This window comes from Plecotus auritus (assembly GCF_963455305.1).
Source record: "Plecotus auritus genome assembly, chromosome: X".
Classification (NCBI taxonomy): Eukaryota; Metazoa; Chordata; class Mammalia; order Chiroptera; family Vespertilionidae; genus Plecotus; species Plecotus auritus.
The window spans coordinates 9577036-9603516 of record NC_137784.1 but is presented as its reverse complement, the minus strand read 5'-3'; the positions used below and the strand labels follow the sequence as shown (position 1 = coordinate 9603516).

At 43.4% G+C, this 26481-nt stretch overlaps 1 protein-coding gene across 2 annotated transcripts in view; it reads right to left on the bottom strand.

Moving 5' to 3' along the window:
- Positions 1-17551, bottom strand: part of TXLNG (taxilin gamma) — a 51296-nt gene extending 33745 nt beyond the window's left edge. The window contains exon 1 of one of the 2 annotated variants that reach the window (XM_080653005.1): positions 17362-17551. In XM_080653005.1, the coding sequence (XP_080509131.1) occupies positions 17362-17463 (102 nt within the window). In that variant the 5' untranslated portion in view covers positions 17464-17551. The remainder of the gene's footprint in view (positions 1-17361) is intronic. The other variant, XM_080653006.1, reaches the window with a different exon arrangement.
- Between the last annotated feature and the right edge of the window lie 8930 nt (positions 17552-26481).

Here is a 26481-nt window from a genome sequence, read left to right as displayed (position 1 = left end):
AACTAAGTTTCTTTCCCGTCTACTCTGTGAATAAAGAGAAAGATGAATAATTCTAAAGTTTAAAACTTTCAGTTATGCCCTAACCGGTTTGGCTCATTGGATAGAGCGCTGGCCTGTGCACTGAAGGGTCCCAGGTTGATTCCAGTCAAGGGCATGTACCTTGGTTGCAGACATATCCCCAGTAGGGGGTGTGCAGGAGGTAGCTGATGGATGTTTCTCTCATCGATGTTTCTCTCTATCCCTCTCCCTTCCTCTCAGTAAAAAATCAATAAAATATATTTTTAAAAAAACTTTCAGTTATGCTCTTTCAAGTAAGTGTTAAAGCTAAAGAACCATATTTCTTTGGGTAATTTTGCTTAAAGAGCTTAAATATTAGTAATGATTGTTCTTTTCTAAGACTTGTGTAAATAAAAAACAAAAGCTAACACCCACATTCACTTCCTAATTATTTCAACTACCATCTGCTTAAATGAGCTAGAATGCCTTCAACCAGTGCCAGGCACACTGAGAGCAGAAATCACTCAATCCTTGCCGCTGAGGGCTGGGGTGGTTCTTCGGAGGGAGCTGGTGGGAAGCTTGTATACATTTATGCATTTTCCTGGGGAGAGATCCTTAGTTTGCCTTGGGTTCCCAAAGAAACCTATCAAGCAGATAAGGTTCCCAGATTCTTCAGAACTTGCTAGCCCTGTTACCCCATCTTTTGTTGTTGTTAATCCTCACCTGAGGGTATTTTTCCATTGATTTTTAGAGAGTGGGAGGGGGAGACACAGAGTGAGAGAAACATCAATGTGAGAGACACATTAATTGGTTGCCTCTGCACGCGCCCAGACCAGAGCCAGGGATCTAGCCTGCAACTGAGGTTTGTGCCCTTGATCGGAATTGAACCCGAAACGCTTGTCTGCAGGCCGATGCTCTATCCACTGAGCCAAACTGGCTAGGGCCCTGTTACCCCATTTAACCTTTCCCAGCCCGCTGAGAGGGAGATCTTATTGTTTCCAGATAAGGAAAATGAGACGTAGTAAGGTGAGGTAACTTGCCCAAGATCATATTAAAGTCAGTAAAAGGAGCCAATAAAATTCAAAGCCAGGGCTGTCAAACTCAAGAGCCTATGTTCTCTACATTGCACTGCTCTCCTCACTTCATACATCAGCCTTGGAAAATGAAAGGTCTAAGTAAAAAAGATCTCTCATGCAGTTACAGAACATCTAAAAATACATAGCATGATATACCAGTATGAACTTAGGAAAACAATGGGAAAAAGCTCTATAATTTTTAGCAGTGATTAACTCAGATTTAGAGGTTAGGTGAAGCAGAATTAATTCGGGGGTACAGATACCTTTAAATAAGTTTAAGTGATCATTTAAGGCACTGAGGTGGTATTGTTGTTTTTTTTTTAAAAAAAGAAAAAATAACAACTTATTTGTGCCCTAAATTATCTCTAAAAATCTCTCTAATAATTTACCCTAAGAGTTGTCAACTACCAAACAGGAATGTGAGGACAAGAGTGCATGCATGCTTGCTGGCCTAATGTGAGCAGAAGGCACAGGGAAATACTGATGATACCAAAGACACACGATACCTCTTTAGGACACCAGCCTTATTTAGTTTTATAAATATGAACCTCCCTCTTAAACATTTCCAGTATTTTAAGGGGCTTTTACATTTCCAAATATAAATTTTACAAACAAACCTGTTATAAAAATTACATTTTCATGGGCTTTTTTATTTTTTAAATAGGTGGAGGGAGTTGGGTTCATGTGCTTTTTAAATTAGAAAAGTGACTAGTTTTATGAGTCATCTAAGAGTTTATATACTAAAGAATTAGTCTGGATAGCAAAGTTTTCCACACCGCTAACACTTTATCAATCATTCATTTCAAAATTCTGTTTTAACCATTTTGGACCAAAGTCGTTCAAATATATATTATATAACTCAATGCCTCTTTAAATAGTAGCCTGGCTTTTTGTTGTTGTTTTTAAATCTATCTTTATTGATTTTAGAGAGGGAGAGGGAACGAGAGATAGAAACATCAATGATGAGAGAGAATCATTGATCAGCTGCCTCCTGCATGCCCCCTACTGGTGTTCGAACCCGCAACCCAGGCATGTGCCCTTGACCGGGATCAAACGCAGGACCCTTCAGTCCACAGGCCCACGCTCTATCCACTGAGCCAAACCTGCTAGGGCAATAGTAGCCTGTTTTACTGTGTTAGAACAAAGGAATTAAATAAAATTAAAGAATTTACTATATTTAAAATGGTGTCGTCCAGCCAGTGTGGCTCAATGGTTGGGTGTTGGCTCATAAACCAGGAGGTCACATGCCCGGGTTGCAGGCTCGATCCCCAGTGTGGCGAGTACAGGAGGCAGCCAATCAATGATTTTCTCTCATCATTGATGTTTCTCTCTCCCCCTTCCCCTCTGAAATCAATAAAAAATATATTTTAAAAAATAAATATATTCATATGTAAGCCAGTACATGGATAAAACTTTTCTATAAGGATATCCCCAAAACTGCTCGCCATGATTACATCTGGAGAAATGAAGACTTATCTTTTTCATTTTGTACTTTTTGGTTCTATGTTTTGTTGTCATGTGAATGTATGACTTTCATTTATTAAAAAAGACCTTTATATATTGATTAAACTTTAATGAAGTTAATTTAGGGTTGATATCACAGTATTAACTTGTTCATTTTCCCACCACTACCCCAAGTTCAGAGTCAGAAGACAGCAGGAGTTTGTCTCATTTCATGTCATCTTTTCCATTCACCCTGCTCCGCAGACCTCTGGGTCTTCTCCCACCCAAAATCCTTTTTATTTTTTTTAACTGATTTCAGAGAGGAAGGGAGAGAGATAGAAACATCAATGATGAGAGAGAATCATCGAATCATCGACTGGCTGCCTCCTGCACGCCCCCTACTACGGGGGGATTGAGCCCGCAACCCAGGCATGTGCCCCTAGGCGGAATCTAACCTGGGACCTTTTAGTCCAGTGAGCCAAACCAGCTAGGGCACCCCCAAATCTTTACATTCACGTCTTCTACTGGATTACAGAAGTGGGATCTATTCACAGTGAAGTTTTGTAGCACTTCTCATTTATTTCCTTCTTAGAAAAATTCTGAAAACTGAAATATCTCACTTAAACTTGGCCTCAATTTATAATTATGGCTAGGATATCTGCCAAACCACTATGAGTTTTATAAAAAATTCATTCATGCCAAAACCGGTTTGGCTCAGTGGATAGAGCATCGGCCTGAGGACTGAAGGGTCCCAGGTTCGATTCCGGTCAAGGGCATGTACCTTGGTTGTGGGCACATCCCCAGTAGGGGGTGTGCAGGACACAGCTGATCGACGTTTCTCTCTCATCAATGTTTCTAACTCTCTCTCTCTCTCTCCCTTCCTCTCTAAAAAATCAATAAAATATATTAAAAAATAAATAAAATAAAAAATTCATTCATGCCCTGGCTGGTGTGGCTCAGTTGGTTGAGCACTGCCCCATGCACCAAGAAGTCATTGGTTCGATTCCTGATCAGGGCACATGTCCAGGTTGTGGGCTCAATCCCCAGTGGGGGGCGTGCAGGAGGCAGCCAATCAATGATTCTCTCTCATCATTTATGTTTCTATCCCTCTCTCCCTCTCCCTTCCTCTCTGAAATCAATAATAAAAATGTATTTAAAAAAAAAAAAAAGTTAAGCCGAAACCGGTTTGGCTCACTGGATAGAGCGTCGGCCTGCGGATAAAGGGTCCCAGGTTCGATTCCGGTCAAGGGCATGTACGTTGGTTGCGGGCGCATCCCCAGTGGGAGGTGCGCAGGAGGCAGCTGATGGATGTTTCTCTCTCATCGATGTTTCTCACTCTCTATCCCTCTCCCTTCCTCGCTGTAAAAAATCAATAAAATATATTTAAAAAAAAAAAGTTTAAAAAAAAAAAAAGTTAAAAAGAATCATGATCAATGCCAAAATATCAACGGATGAATGGATAAACAAAATGTGGTATATACATACGTTAGATTATTCAGTCTTAAACAGAAAAAATGCTGTCACATGCTGCAACATATATTAACCTGGAAACCATGGTGTTAAGTGAAAAAAGCCAGACACAAAAAAAGAACCAACACTGTATGATTCCAGTTCCATGAAATACCTAGAGTAGTGAAATTCATACAGAGAAAAAATAGAATGGTGGTTGCCAGGGGCTGGGGCAGGGTGAATGGAGTTTCAGTTTGGAAAGTTGAAAAAGTTCTGGAGATGGATGGTTCTGATGGTTGCACAACACTGTTAATGTGCTTAATGCTACTCAACTGTATGCCTAAAATGGTAAATTTTATGGTATGTGTATTTTACCACACATAATAAAAGAATAATGATGAATATATTTTGGTTTAGAATGTTCTTCAACCCTTTAGCAAATAAAGCCTACCTTTATTCTGGTCATCTGCCGGGGCTGACCAGCAGACCCTGAGCGACGAAAATATTTTGATTGCTAGGATTACTGAATTATTCCATAAGCAAGATAAAGCAGTTGAGTCAATAATAATTGGGATGCCACATTGCTAAGAACAAGTCTTAGGAACAGGAAAAAATAAGCCTATTCTCTTCTGACAGCATGGTCTTGGGAAAGATGAAACAAGGAAAAGCAAACCCCACTACTGATAAAACCTGGAGGCACTGATTCTCAAGCTATGGTCTGTGGACCCTTCCAGGTGGTCTGCAAGCTCAAAAATTATGTTCCTAACAGTACTGAGATGTTATCTGTCTTTTTGGTGTTGACAATTGCACTGGTGATGCAAAAGCAGAAGTAACATTGTTGGCTCCTTGGCACAAATCAAAGCAGTGGCACCAATCTATACTAAAAGTCATGTGGAAAAAGCAAGTTTTAATTTAAAATGCCACCGAGGAAGCAATAAAAATTGTCAGGCCCTGGCCGGTTTGGCTCAGTGGATAGAGTGTCAGCCTGCGGACTGAAGGGTCGCAGGTTCGATTCCGGTCAGGGGCATGTACCTTGGTTGCAGGCACATCCCCAGTTGGGGGTGTGCAGGAGGCAGCTGATCAGTGTTTCTGATTCTCTATCCTTCTCCCTTCCTCTCTGTAAAAATCAATAAAATATATTTTTAAAAAATAAATAATAAAAAATAAAATAAAAATTATCAGTTTGTATTAAATCTCAGCCCTTGCATACACATCTTTCTAATTATGTGTCAAGATACAGAAAGTACACAGAAGGCACTTGTACCACACACCAAAGAATGAGGAAATCTCAAGGAAAAGCACTAATGCAGCTTCTGAATTATGAGCCCAACTGGCAGCTTTTTACATGGATTACCTTCTGTGTCTTTTTTTTTTTTTGGACAAACTGTGGTTGTTTATTCATACTTGCCCATTTGGCCCTAATTTCCTCCAAAAACTATCTGCCATGCCCTAGCTGGTTTGGCTTAGTGGATAGAGCATCAGCCTGTGGACTGAAGGGTCCCGGGTTTGATTCCAGCCAAGGGCACATGCCCAGGTTTCGGACTCCACCCCCAGTGGGGGGCGTGCAGGAGGCAGCTGATCCATGGTTCCCTCTCATCATGGATGTTTCCATCTCTTTCTCCCTCTTCCTTCATCTCTGAAAACAATAAAAATATATTAAAAAAAAAAAAACTATCTGCCACCACCCTTTCCAATACTTCAAAACACTTTTCTGATGAGATCATGTTGATAGTAACTAATGTGATTTTGTTATTTAGAACAAAGTGTGCCAATATTTGGAAGATCAACACAATTCCATAAACCAGTATTTCCCAAATGACTACAGGATGATGTTACAAAATGGTGCATGAGAAAAAACACCCAATCAAAATGCAAAACAGACCAATAGATTTCAATATAACAGTACAAAAAGTTCCATACGGTTTCAGATCCAACACTGGCAACTAACCTTCAAGAACTACTACTTAGAAAAAGAAAAAAAAACTACTACTTGCTGAGTTACAGGGTAGTATCAAAGAATTTCCACAATTACCTAAAAAGACTATTAAAAATACTCTTCCCTGTTCCAACTACAAATATGTGTGAGGCCAGACTGTCTTGATGTACTTCAACTAAAATGGCATATTGCCATAAATTGAATGCAGAAGTAGATGTGATAATTCAGCTGTCTCCTATTAAATCATTCATTAAAGAAATCTGTAAAAACTTAAAACAATGCCACTCTTCTCACCAACTTTTATTTCAGAAAATCAGTTACTTTCAATTTTAAAAAGCCATTTCTTACGTTAATGTGTGGAAGGCAGCTCTGACATAGCTCCTAAAAGATTCCACTGATCCTCCTCGGGTTCACGGCATTGCATGATCCCCTCCCTTGCCTGTGGGCTGGACCTAATAACTGGCTTTTTTTTTTAAATATATTTTATTGATATTTTACAGAGAGGAAGGGAGAGGGACAGAGAGCTAGAAACATCGACCAGCTGCCTCCTGCACACCCCCCACTGGGAATGTGCCCGCAACCAAGGTACATGCCTTTGACCGGAATCGAACCCGGGACCCTCCAGTCCGCAGGCCAATGCTCTATCCACTGAGCCAAACCAGTTTCGGCATAACTGGCTTTTAAAGAAGAACTTGCCCTAGCCAGTGGTCGGCAAACTCATTAGTCAACAGAGCCAAATATCAACAGTATGACAATTGAAATTTATTTTCAGAGCCAAATTTTTTAAACTTAAACTTCTTCTAACGCCACTTCTTCAAAATAGACTCGCCCAGGCCGTGGTATTTTGTGGAAGAGCCACACTCAAGGGGCCAAAGAGCCGCATGTGGCTCACAAGCCACAGTTTGCCGACCACTGCCCTAGCCTGTTTGGCTCAGTGGATAGAGTGTCAGCCTGCTGACAGAAGGGTCCCAGGTTCAATTCCAGCCAAGGGCACCTACCCAGGTTGCAGGCTCGATCCCCAGTGTGGGGCATGGGGGAGGCAGCCAATCAATGATTCTTTCTCATCACTGATGTTTCTATCTCTCTCTCCCTTTCCCTTCTTCTCTGAAATAAAAAAAAAATTTTTTTTTTTTTTTAAAAAGAGAGAATTTGACCTGTTAGAGTGGCCATTACAACAAGACAAGCAATAGTAAGTGTTGGGAGAGATTGTGGCAAAAAGGGAACCCTCATTCACTGATGGTGGGAATGTAGACTGGTACAACCACTATGGAAAGCAGTCTGGTGAGTCTTCAAAAAATTAAGAATAGAGCTACCATACGACCCAGCAATCCCACTCCTGGGTATATACCCAGAAAACTCAAAATCATGTATTCTCAAAGATACATGCACTCCTATGTTTATTGCATTATTCACAGTGGCCAAGACATGGAAACAACCACAGTGTGCCGCAATAGAGGACTGGATAAAGATATGGTACATATACACAATGGAATACTACTCAGCCGTAAGAAAGAATGAAATACTGCCATTTGCAACATGGATGGACCTTGAGAACATTATGCTAAGTGAATTAAGTCAGTCAGAAACAGCTAAAAAACATATGATTTCACTCACATGTAGGATATAAAAGTGAAACTTATGAACACAAACCAGTGTGGTGGTGGCCAGAGGGAGGGGGTGGGGGGAGAAAAGGGTTCCTAATATGAGGTGACAGGAGAAAATCTGACTTTGGGTGGTGGGCACACAGTGCAATATACAGATCGTGTAACATAGAAACCCACACCTGAAACCTGTATGTTCATGTTGACCAATGTCACCCCCAATCAATTTAACTAAAAAAAAAAAAAAAAATTGGCAAAAATGAGGGATGTCACTTCTATGATTAAGTAATGAAGACTGATTCTTCTCTCTTGTACTGACATTCTCTTACTCGTTCTGATAAAGCCAGCAGCCATGTTGTGAGATGCCTATGGAAAAGCCCATGTGGCCAAGAATCAAGGGGCCTCCAGCCAACAGTTCATGAAGAATTGAATGCTGCCAACTACTACATGAGTGAGCTAGGCCTTCCCAGGGAAGCGTTCAGATCACTGCAGCCCATTAGACCCTGAAGCAGAAGACCCAACTAGGCCACACCCAGATTCCTAACCTACAGAAACTATGAGGTCATAATGTTTCAAGCACTACGTCTTGGGGTGATGTGTTATACAACAATAGATTATTACATCAGTTTTTTAAAAATCACTAAAATTGTTTTAATTTCTAATATGGAAAATATTATTAGATATAACCCACATAAACAAAAGCTTCTTGGGGTTCTCAATCATTTTTAAGTATGCAAAAAGATCTTGAAACCAAAAAGTTTAAGAACTGCTGCCCTGCCTGGCAGGCATGGCTCAGTGGTTGAGCGTCAACCTCTGAACCAGGAGGTCACAGTTCAACTCCCTCCTGGTCAGGGCACATGCCCAGGTTGTTGGCTCAATCCCCAGTGTGAGGTGTGCAGGAGGCAGTTGATCAATGATTCTCTCTCATCATTAATGTTTCTATCTCTCTCCCTCTCCCTTTCTCTCTGAAATCCATTTAAAATACAAACAAACAAAATTGCTGCCCTGGTTGCGGTGGAACAGGGATAAAAAGAGATGAGATCAGCTCAGTCAAAAGTTAAGGGGTCCATAACCAAGCAGATCCATCTTTATGGAATATGCCCTGGGACCAAGTGAGAGAACAAGAAGAGTGCCGCCGGCATGGCTCAGTGGTTGAGTGTCGACCTATGATCCAGGAAATCATGGTTCGATCCCCGGTCAAGGGACATGCCCAGGTTGTGGGCTCGATCCCCAGTGTGGGGTGTGCAGGAGGCAACCAAGCAATGATTCCCATCATTGATGTTTCCTCTCTCTCCCCCTCTCCCTCTATGAAATCAATAAAAATATATCTTTAAAAAAAATTTTTTAAAAAAGAGTGCCATTTCCTTCTTGCTCAACTATACCTAACAATTTGGCATCTTTCCCCCTTTTGGTTAAGTGATTAGTGTACCAACCAGTATAATTCACCTTGGGTAGTGAGGGAGAATTGGTATACATCAATAATTTGTTTTCATTTAACAAAAATTAGTACTCCTTTTACCTACCATCAATTTTTGCTCCCATTCAACAAGGAACACATTTTTATTTGCTATCCTCAAGAAATGTGTTAAGCCCTGGCTGTTGTGGCTCAGTTGGTTGGGCAATGTCCAGTGCACAGAGAAGTTGCAGATTCCATTCCCAGTCAGGACACATGCCCAGGTTGCAGGCTTGATCCCCAGTAGGGGGCATGCAGGAGGCAGCCGATGAATGGTTCTTTCTCATTGATATTTCTCTCTCCCTCTCCTTTCCACTCACTCTAAAAAAATAAATAAAAATAAATCATAATCAAATAGAGGAATCTGTTTTTATTTTATTTTTATATATTTCTTTATTGATTTCAGAGAGGAAGGGAGGAGGAGAGAGATAGAAACATCAATGATGAGAGAGAATCATTGATGGGCTGCCTCCTGCACACCCCCCACTGGGGATTAAGCCCTCAACTCAGGCATGTGCCGGAATCGAACCTGGGACCCTTCAGTCCTCAGGCCAATGTTCTATCCACTGAGCCAAGCAGGCCAGGGCAGGAATCTGTTTTTAAAAAAAGAAATGTGTTATGAGAGCACAGGCCACATGCAATATGGGTAAAAGCTGCCACTGAATATATCACTCACTACCTCCTGTGTGGCCACGGGGAGATCAACCTCTCAATTTCCTTATCTCTAAACTAGGGGTATACAGTATCTACTTTCTAGAGTTGTAAGATTAGACATAATTAATATAAACTGCTAGAGTGCAGCAGAACTGTTATAATAACATCTGAATAAGGATGCATTTGCAAACTATGCAAAATGCCTACATTCTCACTTTTATTATGGCAAATATGTCAATCCAAAAAATCCTTCAAGAAAATGCTTCTAAGCTACTGGCACATCTTCCTTGCCAAACCATTCTACCTTGACCTTTCTGAGAGTAGGGAAAGAAGAAAAACGAGCCCTAGCTGGTTTGGCTCAGTGGATAGAGCTTCAGCCTAAGGACTGAATGGTCCCAAGTTCGATTCTGGTCAAGGGCACATGCCCGGGTTGTGGGCTTGATCCCCAGTATGGGGCTTGCAAGAAGCAGCCGATCAATAATTCTCTTAGTGTTTCTCTCTCTCTCTCTCTCTCTCTCTCTCTCTCTCTCCCCCTTCCTCTCTGAAATCAATAAAAATATATTTTAAAAAAAAAGAAAAACGAAAAAGTGGTGGTTTAAAAATATTACTCATAACCCTAGCTGGTTTGGTTCAGTGGACAGAGCATCAGCCTTCGGACTGAAGGGTACTGGGTTCGATTCCGGTCAAGGGCACATGCCTGGGTTGTGAGCTCCATCCCCAGTAGGGGGCGTGCAGAAGGCAGCGGATCGATGATTCTCTCATCATTGATGTTTCTATCTCTCTCCCTCTCCCTTCCTCTCTGAAATCAATGAAAAATATATATATATGTGTATATACACTGAGTGGCCAGATTATTATGATCTCTGAACACATATAATCTGGCCACTCAAGAGTGTGTGTGTGTGTACACACACACACACACACACACACACACACACACACACACACACACATTTTTTAGAGGCCCAGTGCATGAATTCATGCATGGATGGGGTTTGGCCAGGGGGAGGGGACATGGGCGGTTGGCCAGCCTGCCTGCTGGTCGAACTCCTGGTCGAGGGGACAATTTGCACATTAGCCTTTTATTATATAGGAGGTTAAACACTGAGTGGCCAGATTATTATGCATTCAGAGATCATAATAATCTGGCCAGTGTATATACACTAGGCACGGTGCACAAAATTCCTGCACTGGGCGGGGGGAGGGTCCCCTGAACCCAGCCTGCGACCTCTCGCAGTCCAGGACCCCTTGGGCAATGTCCAACTGACAGCTTAGGCCCACTCCCCACGGCAGTTGGACATCCTTAGCGCTGCAGTCGGACATCCTTATCGCTGCCACAAAGGCGGGAGAGGCTCCCACCACCGCGGTTGCCCTCACCAGCCGTGAGCGGCCCTCCCCCTGTGGGAGTGAACTGACCACCAGAGGGCAGCTCCTGCGTTGAGCATCTGCCCCCCCAGGGGTCAGTGCGCGTCATAGTAACCAGTCGTTCCACCGTTCGGTCGATTTACATATTAGCCTTTTATTATATATGATGATTATTATATATGATGATGATTACTCATGGCAGACTACACAGTGGAAAGTGGGAGATAATGGGGGTCATTTTGGGGACATTTTAGAAATGTAACATAGAGTGCAAATCAACACCCCAAGCAATAAATGCTAATGATAGCACAGGAGGACAACACTCATCATTTTATGTATCTTTTTCACTCAAGTAATAAATTTAAGTAGTTATAGTACCAAGAGAATTTCAACTAAGAAATAAACTCAATCATAAAAATATACTCTCAATAGGGTGAAGGCCTGGAGCAGTGTAGGGCGTGCAGGAGGCTAGAAGAGGTCAATGGGGGGCGGGGGGGGGGGGGGAACGGACATACATAATCCTTTCAACAATAGAGATTTAAACAAAAAAATTCTCTCTCTCTCTCTCTCTCTCTCTCTCAGGGTTCAAACCCTTAAAGGATCACCTGACCTATTTTTATGTTTCTCTGAAAATGCTTGGGAAAAAATTAAACATCGCTAATTCTCAATGCTGATGAATACTATATTAAATTCGTATACTACTTTACACATTTTAAGTACTGTCACGTACTAAGAAGTTACTAATAATCACGTTAGAACCAAATAAGAAGGAATGGGGAGGGGGCGGGAACAGGGGCAGGAAGAGGCAAAGGGATTTCTTTGGAATATGAGGTTAAAACTTACTAGGAAAGCCCTGACTGGTTTGGCTCAGTGGATAGAGCGTCGGCCTGCGGACTGAAGGGTCCCGGGTTCGATTCTGGTCAAGGGCATGTACCTTGGTTGTGGGCACATCCCCAGTAGGAGGTGTGCAGGAGGCAGCTGATTGATGTTTCTCTTCCATCGATGTTTCTAACTCTCTATCCCTCTCCCTTCCTCTCTGTAAAAAAAATCAATAAAATATATTTTTAAAAAAAAACAAAAAACTTACTAGGAAAGCCCTGACCGGTTTGGCTCAGTGGATAGAGTGCCGGCCTGCGGACTGAAGGGTCCCGGGTTTGATTCCGGTCAAGGACACATGCCTGGGTCACAGGTTCGATCCCCACTAGGGGGCATGCAGGAGGCGGCTGATCCATGATTCTCTCTCATCAATGATATTTCTATCCCTCTCCCTCTCCCTTCCTCTCTGAAATCAATAAAAAAATTTAAAAAAACAAAAGAAAGAAAACTTACTAGGAAAGCAGCAACTGTCCATACAGTACAATGCATGAGTCACACTATCAATTACATCATACATACCACCTCTAGGCCAACATCACCAACTCTGAGCTATGTTATTTAAGCAAATTTTTTGTGGGTCCCCCACCCCTGAGCTTATCTAAATACCTGGGGAAAACACCTACTCTGCAGCAGTGAGGAGATATTAGAATGCACACACTTTTAAAGTGCCTAGCACAGTGCAGGAAAACAGTGAGGTCTCGAATTTCTTCCCTTTGAAACACAAATCTCTGAAAGTGTAAAATCTGAACAGCATATCTATTGAAAAGAAATGTATTATAATGGATCCTTCCTTAAACAATCACACGCACCACCCTGTGTTATGGCATCTAGATTTGATTTATGCATCCCTAAATGAGACTTCTCCAGTCAAAATCAATATAAATGACACACAGAATAACATATAAAACACCTTCAAGTCACATGGTAAGTAAAAGTGGCATATTCTTGTCTAAAACCATGGTGATACAGGAGTGTGCTGTAGCTGGTCTGTTCTCATTACTGCTTTGCCTATTAGATTCACGTGAAAATGAAATTTACCACAGCTGGATGACAGAATTAGACAACAATGCTGTAAATAAAAGATCACTTTGAATCTTATTATTTCCTCTCCTGCCAAAAGAGTGGAAATTCATCAAGACCACAAATGGGAAGAAAAACATAATAATAAAATGGTTGCTTCCTACCCCACCCATACTCTTGCCCCACCCTGAACTGATTTCTCCTCGAATCTATCACAGAGAGTCTGGGAAGGAAGAATACAAAGGTTGGAAGATGAGAAATGAATAACAGCAAGAGATGAGAAATGAATAACAGCAAGAGAAATGAATCTTTCATATGTTCTCCCTTTCAAACCAAGTAAAACTCTACCTGTCTGGCTCTGTGCTGAATGCATCACATCAACTCTTATTCTTCACAACAATCCAATGTGGTAGGTATTGGCATCACCCCCCCTTCACAGATGATGCAACTAAGGCTTGGAAAGATTGAGAAACTTCCCCAAGGTTACACAGCTAGTAAGTGGCAGAGAGCCAAGAGTCCTGATTCCAAAATCCATACTATTTACCCACCACTACACTACTTATTACTGCAGTATAGATGAAAGGGTATTTATTGGGTTCCAGACTCAGCTTCACCCCTTGGGCAAATCACTTAACCTTGCTGAGCAGTTTGTCATCTGCAAATGAGAACAATGACAGATGCCCAGCCTTCTCTAAAGCATCGAAGTGATGCTGAAAGAGTTAATGTGTGTGCAAATATGCCTTAAAAACTGTAGGGCACTATGTAAAAGATTTTGTTAATTTGAGCCTCGGTTCCACATTATCTTTATCGTTCCAAGTGGTTTACTGATTGAAAAGTAAGTTTAACGATAGTTAAATCATTTTTAATATTCCCAAGCAAAAATCTAGTAAAAAAAAAAAAAATCAACCTTAGACATTCTGGAAAGGCCAAACTATAGACAGTAGAAATATTAGTGGTTGCCAGTGATTTGGAAGAAGAGAGGGGGGACAAACAGAGGACAATGAAACTATTCTGTATGATACTGTAATGGTGGATACATGTGTCAAAACTCAGGATGTACACCACCAACTAATGCTCAATTTTTCTGTAAACCTAAAATTGTTAAAAAAAATTAATTTTTTAGGAATTCATCCTTATAAAAAAAATTCTGCCCTACCTGGTTTGGCTCAGTGGATAGAGCTTCAGCCTGTGGACTGGGGGGTCACAGGTTCTATTCCAGTCAAGGGCACATGCCCAAGTTGTGGGCACGATCTCCAGTGGGCGGTGTGCTGGAGGCAGCCGATAGATGATTCCCTCTCATCACTGATGTTTCTATCTCTCTCCCTCTCCCTTCCTCTCCAAAATTAATAAAAACATACAAAAAAATTCTACCTAAGGATTTAGGAAGTAATATGAATGAGCTTGGTGTTCTGAAACATGCCTGAAACACTTGACAATGTACATCCCATCTTTTCAGACCAATGTTGTCCAGTAGAACTTGAAATGTACTATAATATTAACTTTAGAAGAAAATAGTTACTGCAAGAGACCATTCATCAAATGGATGTAGTTTTGAAAAGCCACAATTAACCTAGCAGATCAAGAGTCACTACATAGGTGGTTAAAACACCAGGAACCAATAAAGCCCATCTCCAATTCTTTCTCACTTTAAGTCCCATAATGTAATCAAAGCAGGTCACTTTTCTATTTTGGTTTGTTAATAATTTTTTTTTTTTAATTCAGAAAAAAAATTTTTTCCCCAACCACACACAGGAGGGGTATGAGTAGGGGGAAGTGTCTTCCATCCAGCCCTGGCCCCTAGCCTATGTGGTTTTGGCAGCAATAAGGGGTATAGGATAATGGCCCAAAAAATTAAAATGGTATATATGGGTCACCTTTCTTTTAATTCCTTCAATATTTTCAAAATAACCCAATTAGTTACATATCACTTCTGCTTCTTGAAAAATAGGGCAGAGGTCAAGTTAGAATTACAAATATTTTTCAAGTCAGTAACCTGAGAAAATAAAAAATTAAGGGTCATAAGGAATTAACTTAAGAGTGACTTTTGAAGACCTAAGATAGTCACTGATTTTTTTAATTAAAATTCAAAAACTAATATTTAACCATGTATTTCAATTTCATTTCATAGTCAATTAGAAATAAAAAGGAAAAAAGATGCCCAGAAAAACATGAGTAGCCCTAGCCGGTTTGGCTCAGTGGATAGAGCGTTGGCCTGCAGACTGAAGGGTCCCAGGTTCAATTCCGACCAAGGGCACATGCCTGGGTTGCAGGCTCGATCCCCAGTAAGAGGCTTACAGGAGGCAGCTGATCAATGATTCTCTCTCTTCCTTTCTGAAATCAAAAAAAAGTATTAAAAAAAAAAGAAAAAAGAAAAGCAGGAGCAAAGAAGAAAGGTACATGAAATAAGTAAACAAAAATGAGACAGTACAGACACAAATGACTACTCATATCCAGCTGTTAACCTGAGGGCTGTCTCAAAGAGTCATTACCTCTTACCCTGGTGGCTTAAAATGCTAGTTGATTAAACCTCAGTTCCTAATCCAGACTTTCTGTCCTTACCCCAGTGGCATAAAAGGGAACTTATGTACTCAATTGCAGTGGCTTTTTATCAGAGTCCTCCCCTGGGAGACCTATGAAATCAAACACTGAGATTGGCTCTCCACCCTCAGGGAAAAAGTGAAGTGTCCAAAGTGACAGTGTTCAATCCCTGGAGTACATTCGGTTCACAGCTTCTTTTTCAGTCCTGCAAGTACTGGATCTTTCTTTTAGAGTACAAAGAGAGGGAGAGAAAGAGAGGTAATTGAGAAGTAGTAAAACCCTCATGCAGAGACGTGAAAATACCTGACTTTAGAAAAAGGTCTCCAAAAGCTAATTCTTGACACACCAAACCTTTTTTTCTCCTTCTTCAAGTTCATGAATCACACTAGAAAAACATTGTTTCATAATTTCACACAGGAGGGATTTTTAAGAATACTCAAATGTATAATTAAGCACAGCTAACTCTTGAACAACACGGGTTTCAACTGTGCAGGTCCACTTATACACGGATTTTTTTCAATAAATACCTGTACTGTTTTCCATCCCGGGTTGGGAGTCCATGGATGCGGAGGGCCGACTGTATGCATTGATCTTCGCCATTTTATATAGGGGACTTGAGCATCCGCAGGATTTTGGTATCTGCGGGGTCCTGGAATCAAGCCCCCTCGATACCGAGGGACAACTGTGTAGTTAAGTGTTGGGGTAGTCAAAAGTTATGCAGAGGAAGGTGCCCCTAACCCCACCCCCACATTGTTTAAGGTTCAACTGTAGTATTAAATAGTCCTGAGTGACCAAGCCGGACTTCCAATGTCAAGATGTTTTTAACTGCAAGAAAATAGAGAGGGGGTTTCCACCTTTCCAGCCCCTTTCCCTGCAGTTCTCCATTCCTGGGCCCTGAAAGCTCTGTTTGCCATTCGTTGTGCAATCATTTTCGAACTCCACCCACTGACTCCAGAACAAGTGGAATTCTCCCACTCCGAAGGTCTCAATTTTCCTGTATCCAGGGAGACACTGAAAACTCCTTGACGTGAGTTAAGTAAGGCAAGAGGAACGATCCAGCCTGTTTCCCAGATTAAGAGACCAAAGGACAGGGGCCAGAAGGCACTCAAGTTTACGTTCACCAAAAAGAAAATACATTTTAAAAATAAAGGAAAGAGGGCAAAAGAAAAAATATAGCAAAGGGGGGGGGCTGGATTAGGAAGACCAGCTATCACGCAATGATGCTCCCAACTCTGCGGGACCCAGGTTCTCCAGCATCGCCTCCCTATCGCCGGGCCCACGTGCACCCATGCCCGTGGTGCCCAGAGACGACCCCGGAACCTGGGTCCCGAGACCACCGAACAGCCCCCTCTGTACCCGCAACGCCCGCCCGCGTTGTGTCGGGGAGCGCAGAGGGGCGGGGATTGGGGGCGCAGCGCAGACCCGGCTCCCGCGCGGTTATCTTACTGCGCAACAGCCTCGTCCGCGCCTCCCCGACGCACCCCGCAGCGCTCCCTGCGCACCTGCCTCGCAAGAGGGGAGCGAACTGTGGCCCCAAGCAGCCCCCCTGAGGGCGGCACCCAGTGCAGGGAGCGAGGGGAACACGCGGAGGGGACTGCGAGAGAGCACACCTGGCGCCCGCGGCCCAGAGGCGCCGACCGCACGTGGCTGTCACACCTGGCGCGCCCCCGCCTCCTATCCCGGACCCTTCCCACCAGGCTGCACCCCCTGCCCTCCCTCGTCACCTCCGCCGTGTGCCCCCAAATTTCAATCTTCGCCCCCTCCCATCCCATCCATCTCGGTGGCATTGCCCCCACACACACCTGCTTCCACAGTCGTCACCCCCGCGAGGGAAGAGAGCCGGATGTCCGTCCCGTGGCTAAACGTAACTGGGGAGCGTGAAGAGGTGGAACCCGAAAAAGCTAGCCCGAGCATTCCCCCAGCCCAGAACAACGCGGGCGCCCCCAGACTGACCTTCTGCCTCGGGCTGCGTCGCCGTCCGCCCCGACCGGCCTCAGTCGCCTCCTCAGCGCCGCCGCCTCTTCCCCGCGCTGCCTCTTCTACCCGCGTCGCCATGAGGTGACGGCAGCAGCGAAACTAGCGGCTCGACAAGGGACACGGAACCTCGTAGGGCCTCGCACTCCGCCCCTGAACCTCCAGGGCCAATCGCCGTGTGTTGTGCTCCCCACGTGACCGGAGGGGGTTGGCCCCCGAGGGGACGGAGCGGGATGGGGGTGGGGAGCATTGAGGCAGGGGCTGGGCTTCTGCAGGGCCGAAGGGCGAACGCAGGCCTTGTGAGTCTGCGCGGACGCAGTAAAGGACTCTGAAGCGGACTACAAGACCCAGCAGGCTACGCAGCTACAGTTCGCAAGCCCGGATCGGGATTGGGTCGTAATGCGGCGTCCTAAGACAAGGAAGTAGCCACCGTGCTGCGCGTGCAGCCTACTGGGAATTGTAGTTTTCTGGGGGGCGATGTACCCGTACCGGAAAGTTGTCTTTTATTATCCTGCAGGAAAAGTTTAGAAATATCCTAGGGTTTGGGAGGGAGCGGGAGCGGGGACGAAATGTTGTGTTTTTGTTTTTGTTGCTCTTCTTCGGAATTGAGCCCGACTGATGTTAGGTTAAGGGGAAATACTTCGTGACTTTCAAGGCAGGAGAGATGTAATGAGGTTTCTGGCTGGGACACCTGCCCAAGTCTGGCTGCTCCACCAGAGCTCTCAGAACCGAGTACCTGTCCTGAGCTCCTGCGGGGTGGGGACTGCGTCCTAGTCACCTTGGCTAACCAGCCCTGGCTTTTAGCATTGTTCTCCGCACTTAGTTGGCATTTAGTACATGTTGAATGTATCCTTTTTCTGTTACTGAATTTTTTAAACAAACTCGGGTTGCTGAATCGATTTTTTTTTTTTTTTACACGATTGGGGCGGAGTGGAGTTTTCTTCAGGAATACTACGTATTTCCATCTGATGGAACCAGATCTTCAATAACGGAGCTTCTGAAAGTCACGGACCGTCATAAAATCCTGACAGTGTCAAATAATTCATTAAAATTTGTGTAAATACCATACCATTTTTTATTAGAGTTGAATACAAAACAGTGGTAGCAGACGCCAAAAATTTAATAACATGCATTAGAATAAATTTCAATATTGGGGAAACTCCAGCTATTAATTTTAATTATTTCTGTTAATCTGAGGGAAGTAGCATTATTTTATTTAATGGGCAGAATACCTCAATCCAGTTTTGGATGTCAAGACTAAAGCAATAGATAATGAACCCATACCTGACTCTAAAGCTGATGGCTTCGGGCACCATGCTTCATCTTTTTTTTTTTTTTAATATATATTTTTATTGATTTTTTTACAGAGAGGAAGGGAGAGGGATAGAGAGTTAGAAACATCGATGAGAGAGACATCGATCAGCTGCCTCCTGCACACCTCCCACTGGGGATGTGCCCGCAACCAAGGTACATGCCCTTGACCGGAATCAAACCCGGGACCCTTCATTCCGCAGGCCGACGCTCTATCCACTGAGCCAAACCGGTTAGGGCACCATGCTTCATCTTAAAGGCAAAAGTCCCAGTAAGATGCAGAATCTATCAGCAATGCAGCTTCTAACGTGTCTTGAGTGTCAAAATGCACTGTAGTTAAATTGTGATACAATAGAACACTATACAGCTACTAAAAATGATAAATACATTTTAAATTGACCTAGAAAATATGTATAGCGTAATGAGCTTTAAAAAAATCCCTTTTATATAGAATTGCCTGTGTGGGTATAAAGAGATGTTTAGAAGTATATTGACCAAAATGTTAACAGTGTTTTCCCCAGGGTGGTGAAATTTGGGAGTATTTTTACTTCATGATTTTCTCTATTGTTTGAGTATAACTATGTATGGAACAAAAAAAAACCCAATAGTTATCTTTATTAAGAAAACAAAAGAACTCTGCAAGTGACCTCAAGTCTTATGATAAATGAAAAATATTTAATTATATTTATTTATACACATTTCTATTTCAAAAGGGGTTTGAGTGGCTCTTAAATATATACACAATATGCCATTACCTATGTGTGTGGTGTGTACATATATAGATATATAGAGAGCATGTCATTCATTCAGAGAGCGGGAGGGGGCGTGGGAAGAGAGAGAAGAAAGTGGAAGTGAAAGTAGAATAGGGAAAATAAGATGAAGTCATGGGTGAATTGAATGTATAAAGCACATGCCTTGAGGTCTTGTACACAGCTGGAGGTGAACCAAATTTTTATTTTGAGCTTCTCGACAGCTGAGAAAAGAGGAAAACACTATTTTCAAGATGATTCACAACATCACAAAATAAAAACAAACTGGTCTGGTTGCTCAAGAGAAACATAGCTGTTACTGCTCGTGCAAGAAATACGAATTTTAGAGATTTGTTTCTTATAAAATCTTCAATGGAGAGGATGGTGCTTTTAAACTCTGCCCGCAAGTTCTTTGATGCACCTCCCTTCAAAAGCTGGAGTCTTGAATGTGGGTGGGCCGGGCTTAGTGACTGGCTACTAAGGAATACATAGCAGAAGTGCTGTGTAGCTTCCAACACTGGTAAGAGAAAGAATAGATTCTGCCTAGCTCTCTCCGTCTTGGGTTACTCTCTTCTTCCTTGGGTCAGACTAACCTGATTTTTGATAAACCCATTCTTTGTTTAGATTTTTATCTTAAATACCTCAAAGAGGTTACTGTCAAGGCTTTGCCCAACATCTCCCCCGCCACACACACACACACACACACACACACACACACACGCACACACCCACGCACACACCTAAAGCACTTCGCTTATCTCTGCTGGAATTCATTGTCAGGGTAATATTTTAGGTTTTCAAGGGCTATCAAGTCTTAAGAGGACACATTCTCTTTGCATTAATTATTCTCACTTTTGCTCAAGGAATTATTGACTCCGTTAACAACTGTGCCTGAAAGGAAAGTGAAGGTCACAGAGAAAGCAGCTCCACTTTGGGTAGAAGTAGTCTCCCCAGGCTCCCTGAGGGCTATGAATAGAGCCTGAATATGGGCCCATTTATTCAGATGTTTATTAAACAGCCATGAGCCTGAGGCACAAAACAGTTCTTTTTTTTTAAATATTTTTTACAGAGAGGAAGGGAGAGGGATAGAGAGTTAGAAACATCGATCAGCTGCCTCCTGCACACCTCCCACTGGGGATGTGCCCGCAACCAAGGTATATGCCCTTGACCGGAATCGAACCCGGGACCCTTCAGTCCGCAGGCCGACGCTCTATCCACTGAGCCAAACCGGTTTCTGCACAAAACAGTTCTGAACAGTAAACTCAGTGATGTCCCCAACTCTATCATTTTGGCAGGTGGACTCACCACTATTACAGAAGCAAGATTCTGTTGGCCTTATAGCCCATATCAGGAAACTTGGAACCTCAGAGTTCATAGCTGGACACAGGACCGTTTAGAAGTTTAGCCTATAATGTTATTCCTTAAGGAAGAGGCTTCAGACCCGCTAGGTTCTTCTGTTTTGTTTTGGTTTGGTTTTAGGTTCTTATACCCTGTCAGTACAAGAGTGAGGAGAGTCTCACAGATTTTAAACAATACACATATGATGAATATCACCGATTTCACCAATATGAGCCCATTTCTAACAAGCTCCTCATTTCACCAATGAAAACTCATTTCTAAACTTCATTTTGCTACTTAGCCAAGTGTCTGGTGTTGATTGAGCTATGGCTAACAGAAGCATTTATAGTAGCTGGAATATGGACTCTCTGATTAATACAGCTGACCACCCCTGGCATGTGAAGTTCTGAGCAGGGTCATTGCCAGCCCTTAACTTAACACACACACACACACAGAAGCTACTACACTGACTGCTGACAGACCTTGTCATACTCTATAATATGATCACAGGTATTCATTGATAAATCAAAGAAGTAATGTATCTTATCAGAAGAGTAGAACTCTAGAAAAGGGAAAGTCAAGGAGGCGAGGCTGGCAGAGCCCATCCAAGCAATGTTTGGTGGAGAGAGGATCGTGGTCAAAAAACAGAAATTCAAATATGATGGCCCAATTCACAAGGCTATCCCTAATGTGGAGGTGGAGGCCTTGTCCTTATCTAACCTAATGCCTTTGAACAGGGAGAATTGTTTTAATTTCTTTTTCTAAATATATTTTTATTGATTTCAGAGAGGAAGGGAGAGGGAGAGAGTGAGAAACATCAATGAGGAGAATCATTGATGGGCTGCCTCCTGCAGACTCCACACTGGGGATTGAGCCTGCAACCCAGGCACATGCCCTGACCAGGAATTGAACTATGACCTCCTAGTTCATAGGTTGATGCTCAACCACTGAGCCACGCTGGCCAGGCTGTTTTAATTTCTTACTCACCAAACAACCTTGCCATTATCATCTGTCTCCCAGGTGGGTCTGACTATGGAGGGGGGTAGGAGGGCAGCGTAGAGGATGTAGATATATATACGTTTCCATTTGTTGAGACACTTGTGGTAGGCAGTTAGACATGAGCAGAGCAAGGACGACGGGCCAGGCACAGAAGTTCACCAGGGGCTCCTGGTGTCTAGAAAAGGACAATTGTAGGGTGTGACTTCATCCCCAGGGTGACCTTTCCTCCCCTAGCATATCACTGGTCATGCAGTTTGGACTCCCCTAACCTTTCCTCCCTAGAGATAACCTCTAGGTCTCCATTGTATTTCAGCTCCAGGCCCCCAAAAGCATCAAAACCAGACCAGTGACCTCATGGCTGACCTCAGGATCAGCTGCATTGGATAATGACCCCCTGCCCTGGCACTAACCAATCAATCAATGGAGACCCAGACCCTAAAACAGCCTTGGGCAAACTATGGCCCGAGGGCCAGATCCGGCTGTTCTATCCGGTTCTCTTGCTCTCCCCTCCACTCCTTTACTTTGAATTTATATTAGTTCACACAAACACTCCATCCATGCTTTTGTTCCAGCCCTCCGGTCCAGTTTAAGAACCCATTGTGGCCCTCGAGTCAAAAAGTTTGCCCACCCCTGCCTTAAAAGGACACACCTGGAAAACTGCTAAATATTCTTCTGAGATCTTCCCCCGGAACCTCCCCTAAAATCTCCATCCTTAAAACCCTTAGGACAGCCCTGGCCGGTTTGGCTCAGTGGATAGAGCGTCGGCCTGCGGACTGAAGGGTCCCGGGTTCGATTCCCGTTGGGGGCATGTGCCTTGGTTGCGGGCACATCCCCAGTGGGAGGTGTGCAGGAGGCAGCTGATTGATATTTCTCTCTCATCGATGTTTCTAACTCTCTGTCCCTCTCCCTTCCTCTCTGTAGGGAATCAATAGAATATATATATTTTTTATTTTTTTATTTATTTTTTTATATATTTTATTGATATTTCACAGAGAGGAAGGGAGAGGGATAGAGAGCTAGAAACATCGATGAGAGAGAAACATCGATCAGCTGCCTCCTGCACACCTCCCACTGAGGATGTGCCCGCAACCAAGGTACATGCCCTTGACCGGAATCGAACCCGGGACCTTTCAGTCCGCAGGCCGACGCTCTATCCACTGAGCCAAACCGGTTTCGGCAGAATATATTTTTTAAAAAAAAAAAAGGGAAAAGGTGACTCCCTTGATCCTTAAAACAAAACAAAACAAAAAAAACAAACAAACAAACAAAAAAAAAAACCCTTAGGACAGAGGACGCATTGGCCTCTCCCTCCTAGGAACATGCCCGCATCTTTCCCTTTCCCCTCTCCCTTCCTATCCCCCCAGGCGTATTACCATTGCCTTCCTCAGTCCCAAGCTCCTAGGACCCTTCCTTTACCTCTATAACTAGTTTCCTAAGCCCATTTCTTCTAGGAATGACTTCTTCTACCTCTGTGATTTTATAAATAAATGTTCTCTTATAGTTTGGGTTTGGGCTCTGAATTCTTTCCTACCCAAAACGCAAATACCGAGGTTGCTGAACCCAGGCCCAGTCCGACCCCACCAGTCTAACACTCAGTGCTATTCCTGCCGCCAACAACACTTCCATTGCTCATTGTTAATAAAGGGCCATTCTGACTTTGTAGATCATATCTGAGAGCTGTATTCTGGAGAGAGTGTATTCTGGAAGTATGTTCAGAAGTCCACTGGCACCCAGCGTATTTTAGGTGTGCCTATTATGCATCCCTATCACGCCATACTCCTCATACCAGGCCAGTCCCACTCCTCAGGGTAAGAGCTTAATTGACTCTTTCCCTGAGCCAGATGGTAAAGGAAATGAGGGCAGCAACTGTGCCTATGAAACTCCTTGATTCCCAGTGCCCAGCAGAATGCCAGGCTCAGAGGAAGCTCTCAATACATACTTATTAAGAAAAAGAACCTCTGAGTAGATAAAATGCACTGATCACTCAGTTTCCTGTGTCTGTACAGATGAGGGCCAAACCCTCAATTCCCCAAGGTAATATCTCTTCATGTGACCTCTTAGAGGGTCTCCTGGTGAAAATGTCCCTCTACAACACTGAGACCTCAGGCAGCCACAGCGCCGAGATCATCCCAGGATAAACTTGGTAGCAATAGAAAGTTTTCATTCACTGATTAAATATTTACTGAACACCTACTACCTTCGGAGCACTTTATTAGACACTGAGTGTACCATGATTTAAAATAAGGGTGACGTGCACAACAAACAATAATATAATTCATAAATCAGAGGTCTTGCAAAGTAACCTCGAGGATTATTTTCTACTGGTGGTGATGGGGTTTAAGGAAGGTTTAAGGTGATATCTGAGCCGAATCTTGAAGGGTCAACAGGAGTTAAATTAACCACGCTAGCCCTAACTGGTTTGGCTCAGTGGACAGAGCGTCGGCCTGCAGACTGAAGGGTCCCAGGTTCGATTCCAGTCAAGGGCATGTACCTTGGTTGCGGGCACATCCCCAATAGGGGGTGTGCAGGAGGCAGCTGATCGATGTTTCTCTCTCATCGATGTTTCTAACTCTCTATCCCTCTCCCTTCCTCTCTATAAAAAATCAATAAAATATATATTTAAAAAAAAATTAACCACGCTAGTTTGACTTGTCCAACTCAGTATTTTCAGAGAAAGAAAAGCTCCTATTAACCTTTAAAGTAGCCAAGAGTATTATTTCATCAAAAGAGGTGAATTTCATGTTTGTTGCATACTATTGGGGTTGTAGGTAGTGAAAAGGAGTATTTGCCTTTTCATAGAACAAAGAGCTTATTGTTTAATTCGATTACCCAATACCATTCTTCTGAGCTAACCCTGACTTTAGTCCTTATAGGAATTGGGCCAATTTCAGCCTTTACTATACACTTCCACATTTCTGGCAGACACGGAAAGGTTTAGAAAATGATTATGCTTTGTATTTAGTTGTGGAGCGACATTTTGTATTGATTAGCTGGACTTCATTTATAAGAACTCTGTGTCATCAACACTTCAAAACTCCTTTTATTTTTATTTATTTTTTTTTTTTGCACACGGGGTCCGTCCCTTTATATCTTGAATATAGTAAGCAAAGAGCTAAGAAGGGTCAAGACAATTCTTGAAAAATAAATACCTTTTCCCATTAAAAGGAACCTGGGCTCCTTGGAGAAATACCTGATTCCAGGTCTGGGGCAGAAAATGTGTATTGTGTGTGTGTGTGTGTGTGTGCGTGCCACAAAGTAATGAAGCTATCTAAAACTACTAAGGTGAAGAATCCAAGATGGCGGCGTAGGTAAACACCTAAACTGCTGCCTCGAACAACAATTTCAAAACTACAACTAAAAGACAAAACGTCTATCACCAGAACCACGGGAAAGCTGGCTGAGTGGAAGTTCTACAACTAGAAGGAAAGAGCAAACAGCATTGAGAGGTGCACAAGCGCTGAAAAGCTGAGGTACGCAGGCGCGCGAATCGGGCTAAGGATGGGCGACTGGGAGCGCTGCTTTTTCAGCCCGAAGGGAGATAAGCTCCCAATTACTCCGAACTCCAGTATCTGGGGAGACGCGGGGGACCCAAACTCCTACAGGGAGAAGCTGGACTGTTTGCCGTGGGGTCGGAAAGTGAGGGAGGCTTGCTTGCAGGGCTGCGCGCAGGAATAACTGTTTATTGCACTGGGGCCCGGGACGCTGGGACTCGGCCCTAGATGCAGAGCCGGCTAACTGGCAGCCATTGCTGTTTGCCACGCCCTAGCCTAGTCACGCCCTGAGACCCCACCCTGCACAACCTACAAACCCACCCAAGCTCCAAGCAGCGGCTTTAGCATATGAATGACCTGCCTTATCACAGCTTAACCTAGCAACCTTGCAGCCCTGGTCAGACAGCTCCAAAACCTCCAAACCCCAAGCAAAGAGGACAAAACGGTAGTTCGCGCTGTAGCTCCTGCTGGGTGGCCTCAGACAGTAGCTGACCTGCACCCCATTGGAGATCCAGAAGCCAATGTACCTAGTGGTCAGTGTGAGACACCAGATTTCAACACCTCACATCCATAAGTGACACATTCAAGAGGCAGACTCAGTGAGCACCAAAGCCCCACTGAAACAAGTCCTGCACCATAAGCGTGTCTCCAGCGCAGCAGTTCTTCCATTATAGACACATCGGGTCCTCACAGCCAATTGGCCTGGAGGTCAATTCCTCCCAGTGTACCAACAGCAATCAAGGCTTAACTACACCAAGACTTTGCACTCAGCCCACAAAGGGGTGTACCAAAGGCGTCCACCTCAGGTGATTGGGGAGGCTGAGCTACTGGCCCCTATAGGTCACCTACCACGCAAAGCCACTCCATCACCACAGGGAAGCAGCAAAATGCGGAGGCAAAGAAACATGTCACGAATGAAAGAAATGGAGGAAAGCAAACTACTGGATGACATAGAGTTCAGAACCACATTTATAAGGTTACTCAAGAATCTTCTAAAAACTGCTGAGGAACTTAGTGAGACCTTTAAGGATCTTAATGAGAATGCCAAAAAATTGGAAAAGGACCAGTCAGAAATTAAGCATACACTGTCTGAAATAAAGAATATACAGAAACTCAACTGTAGATCAATGTACCCCAAGAATCAAACCAAAGATGTGAAACATGAGGAAACAAAAAACACCCAAACAGAAAAACAAAAAGAAAAAAGAATC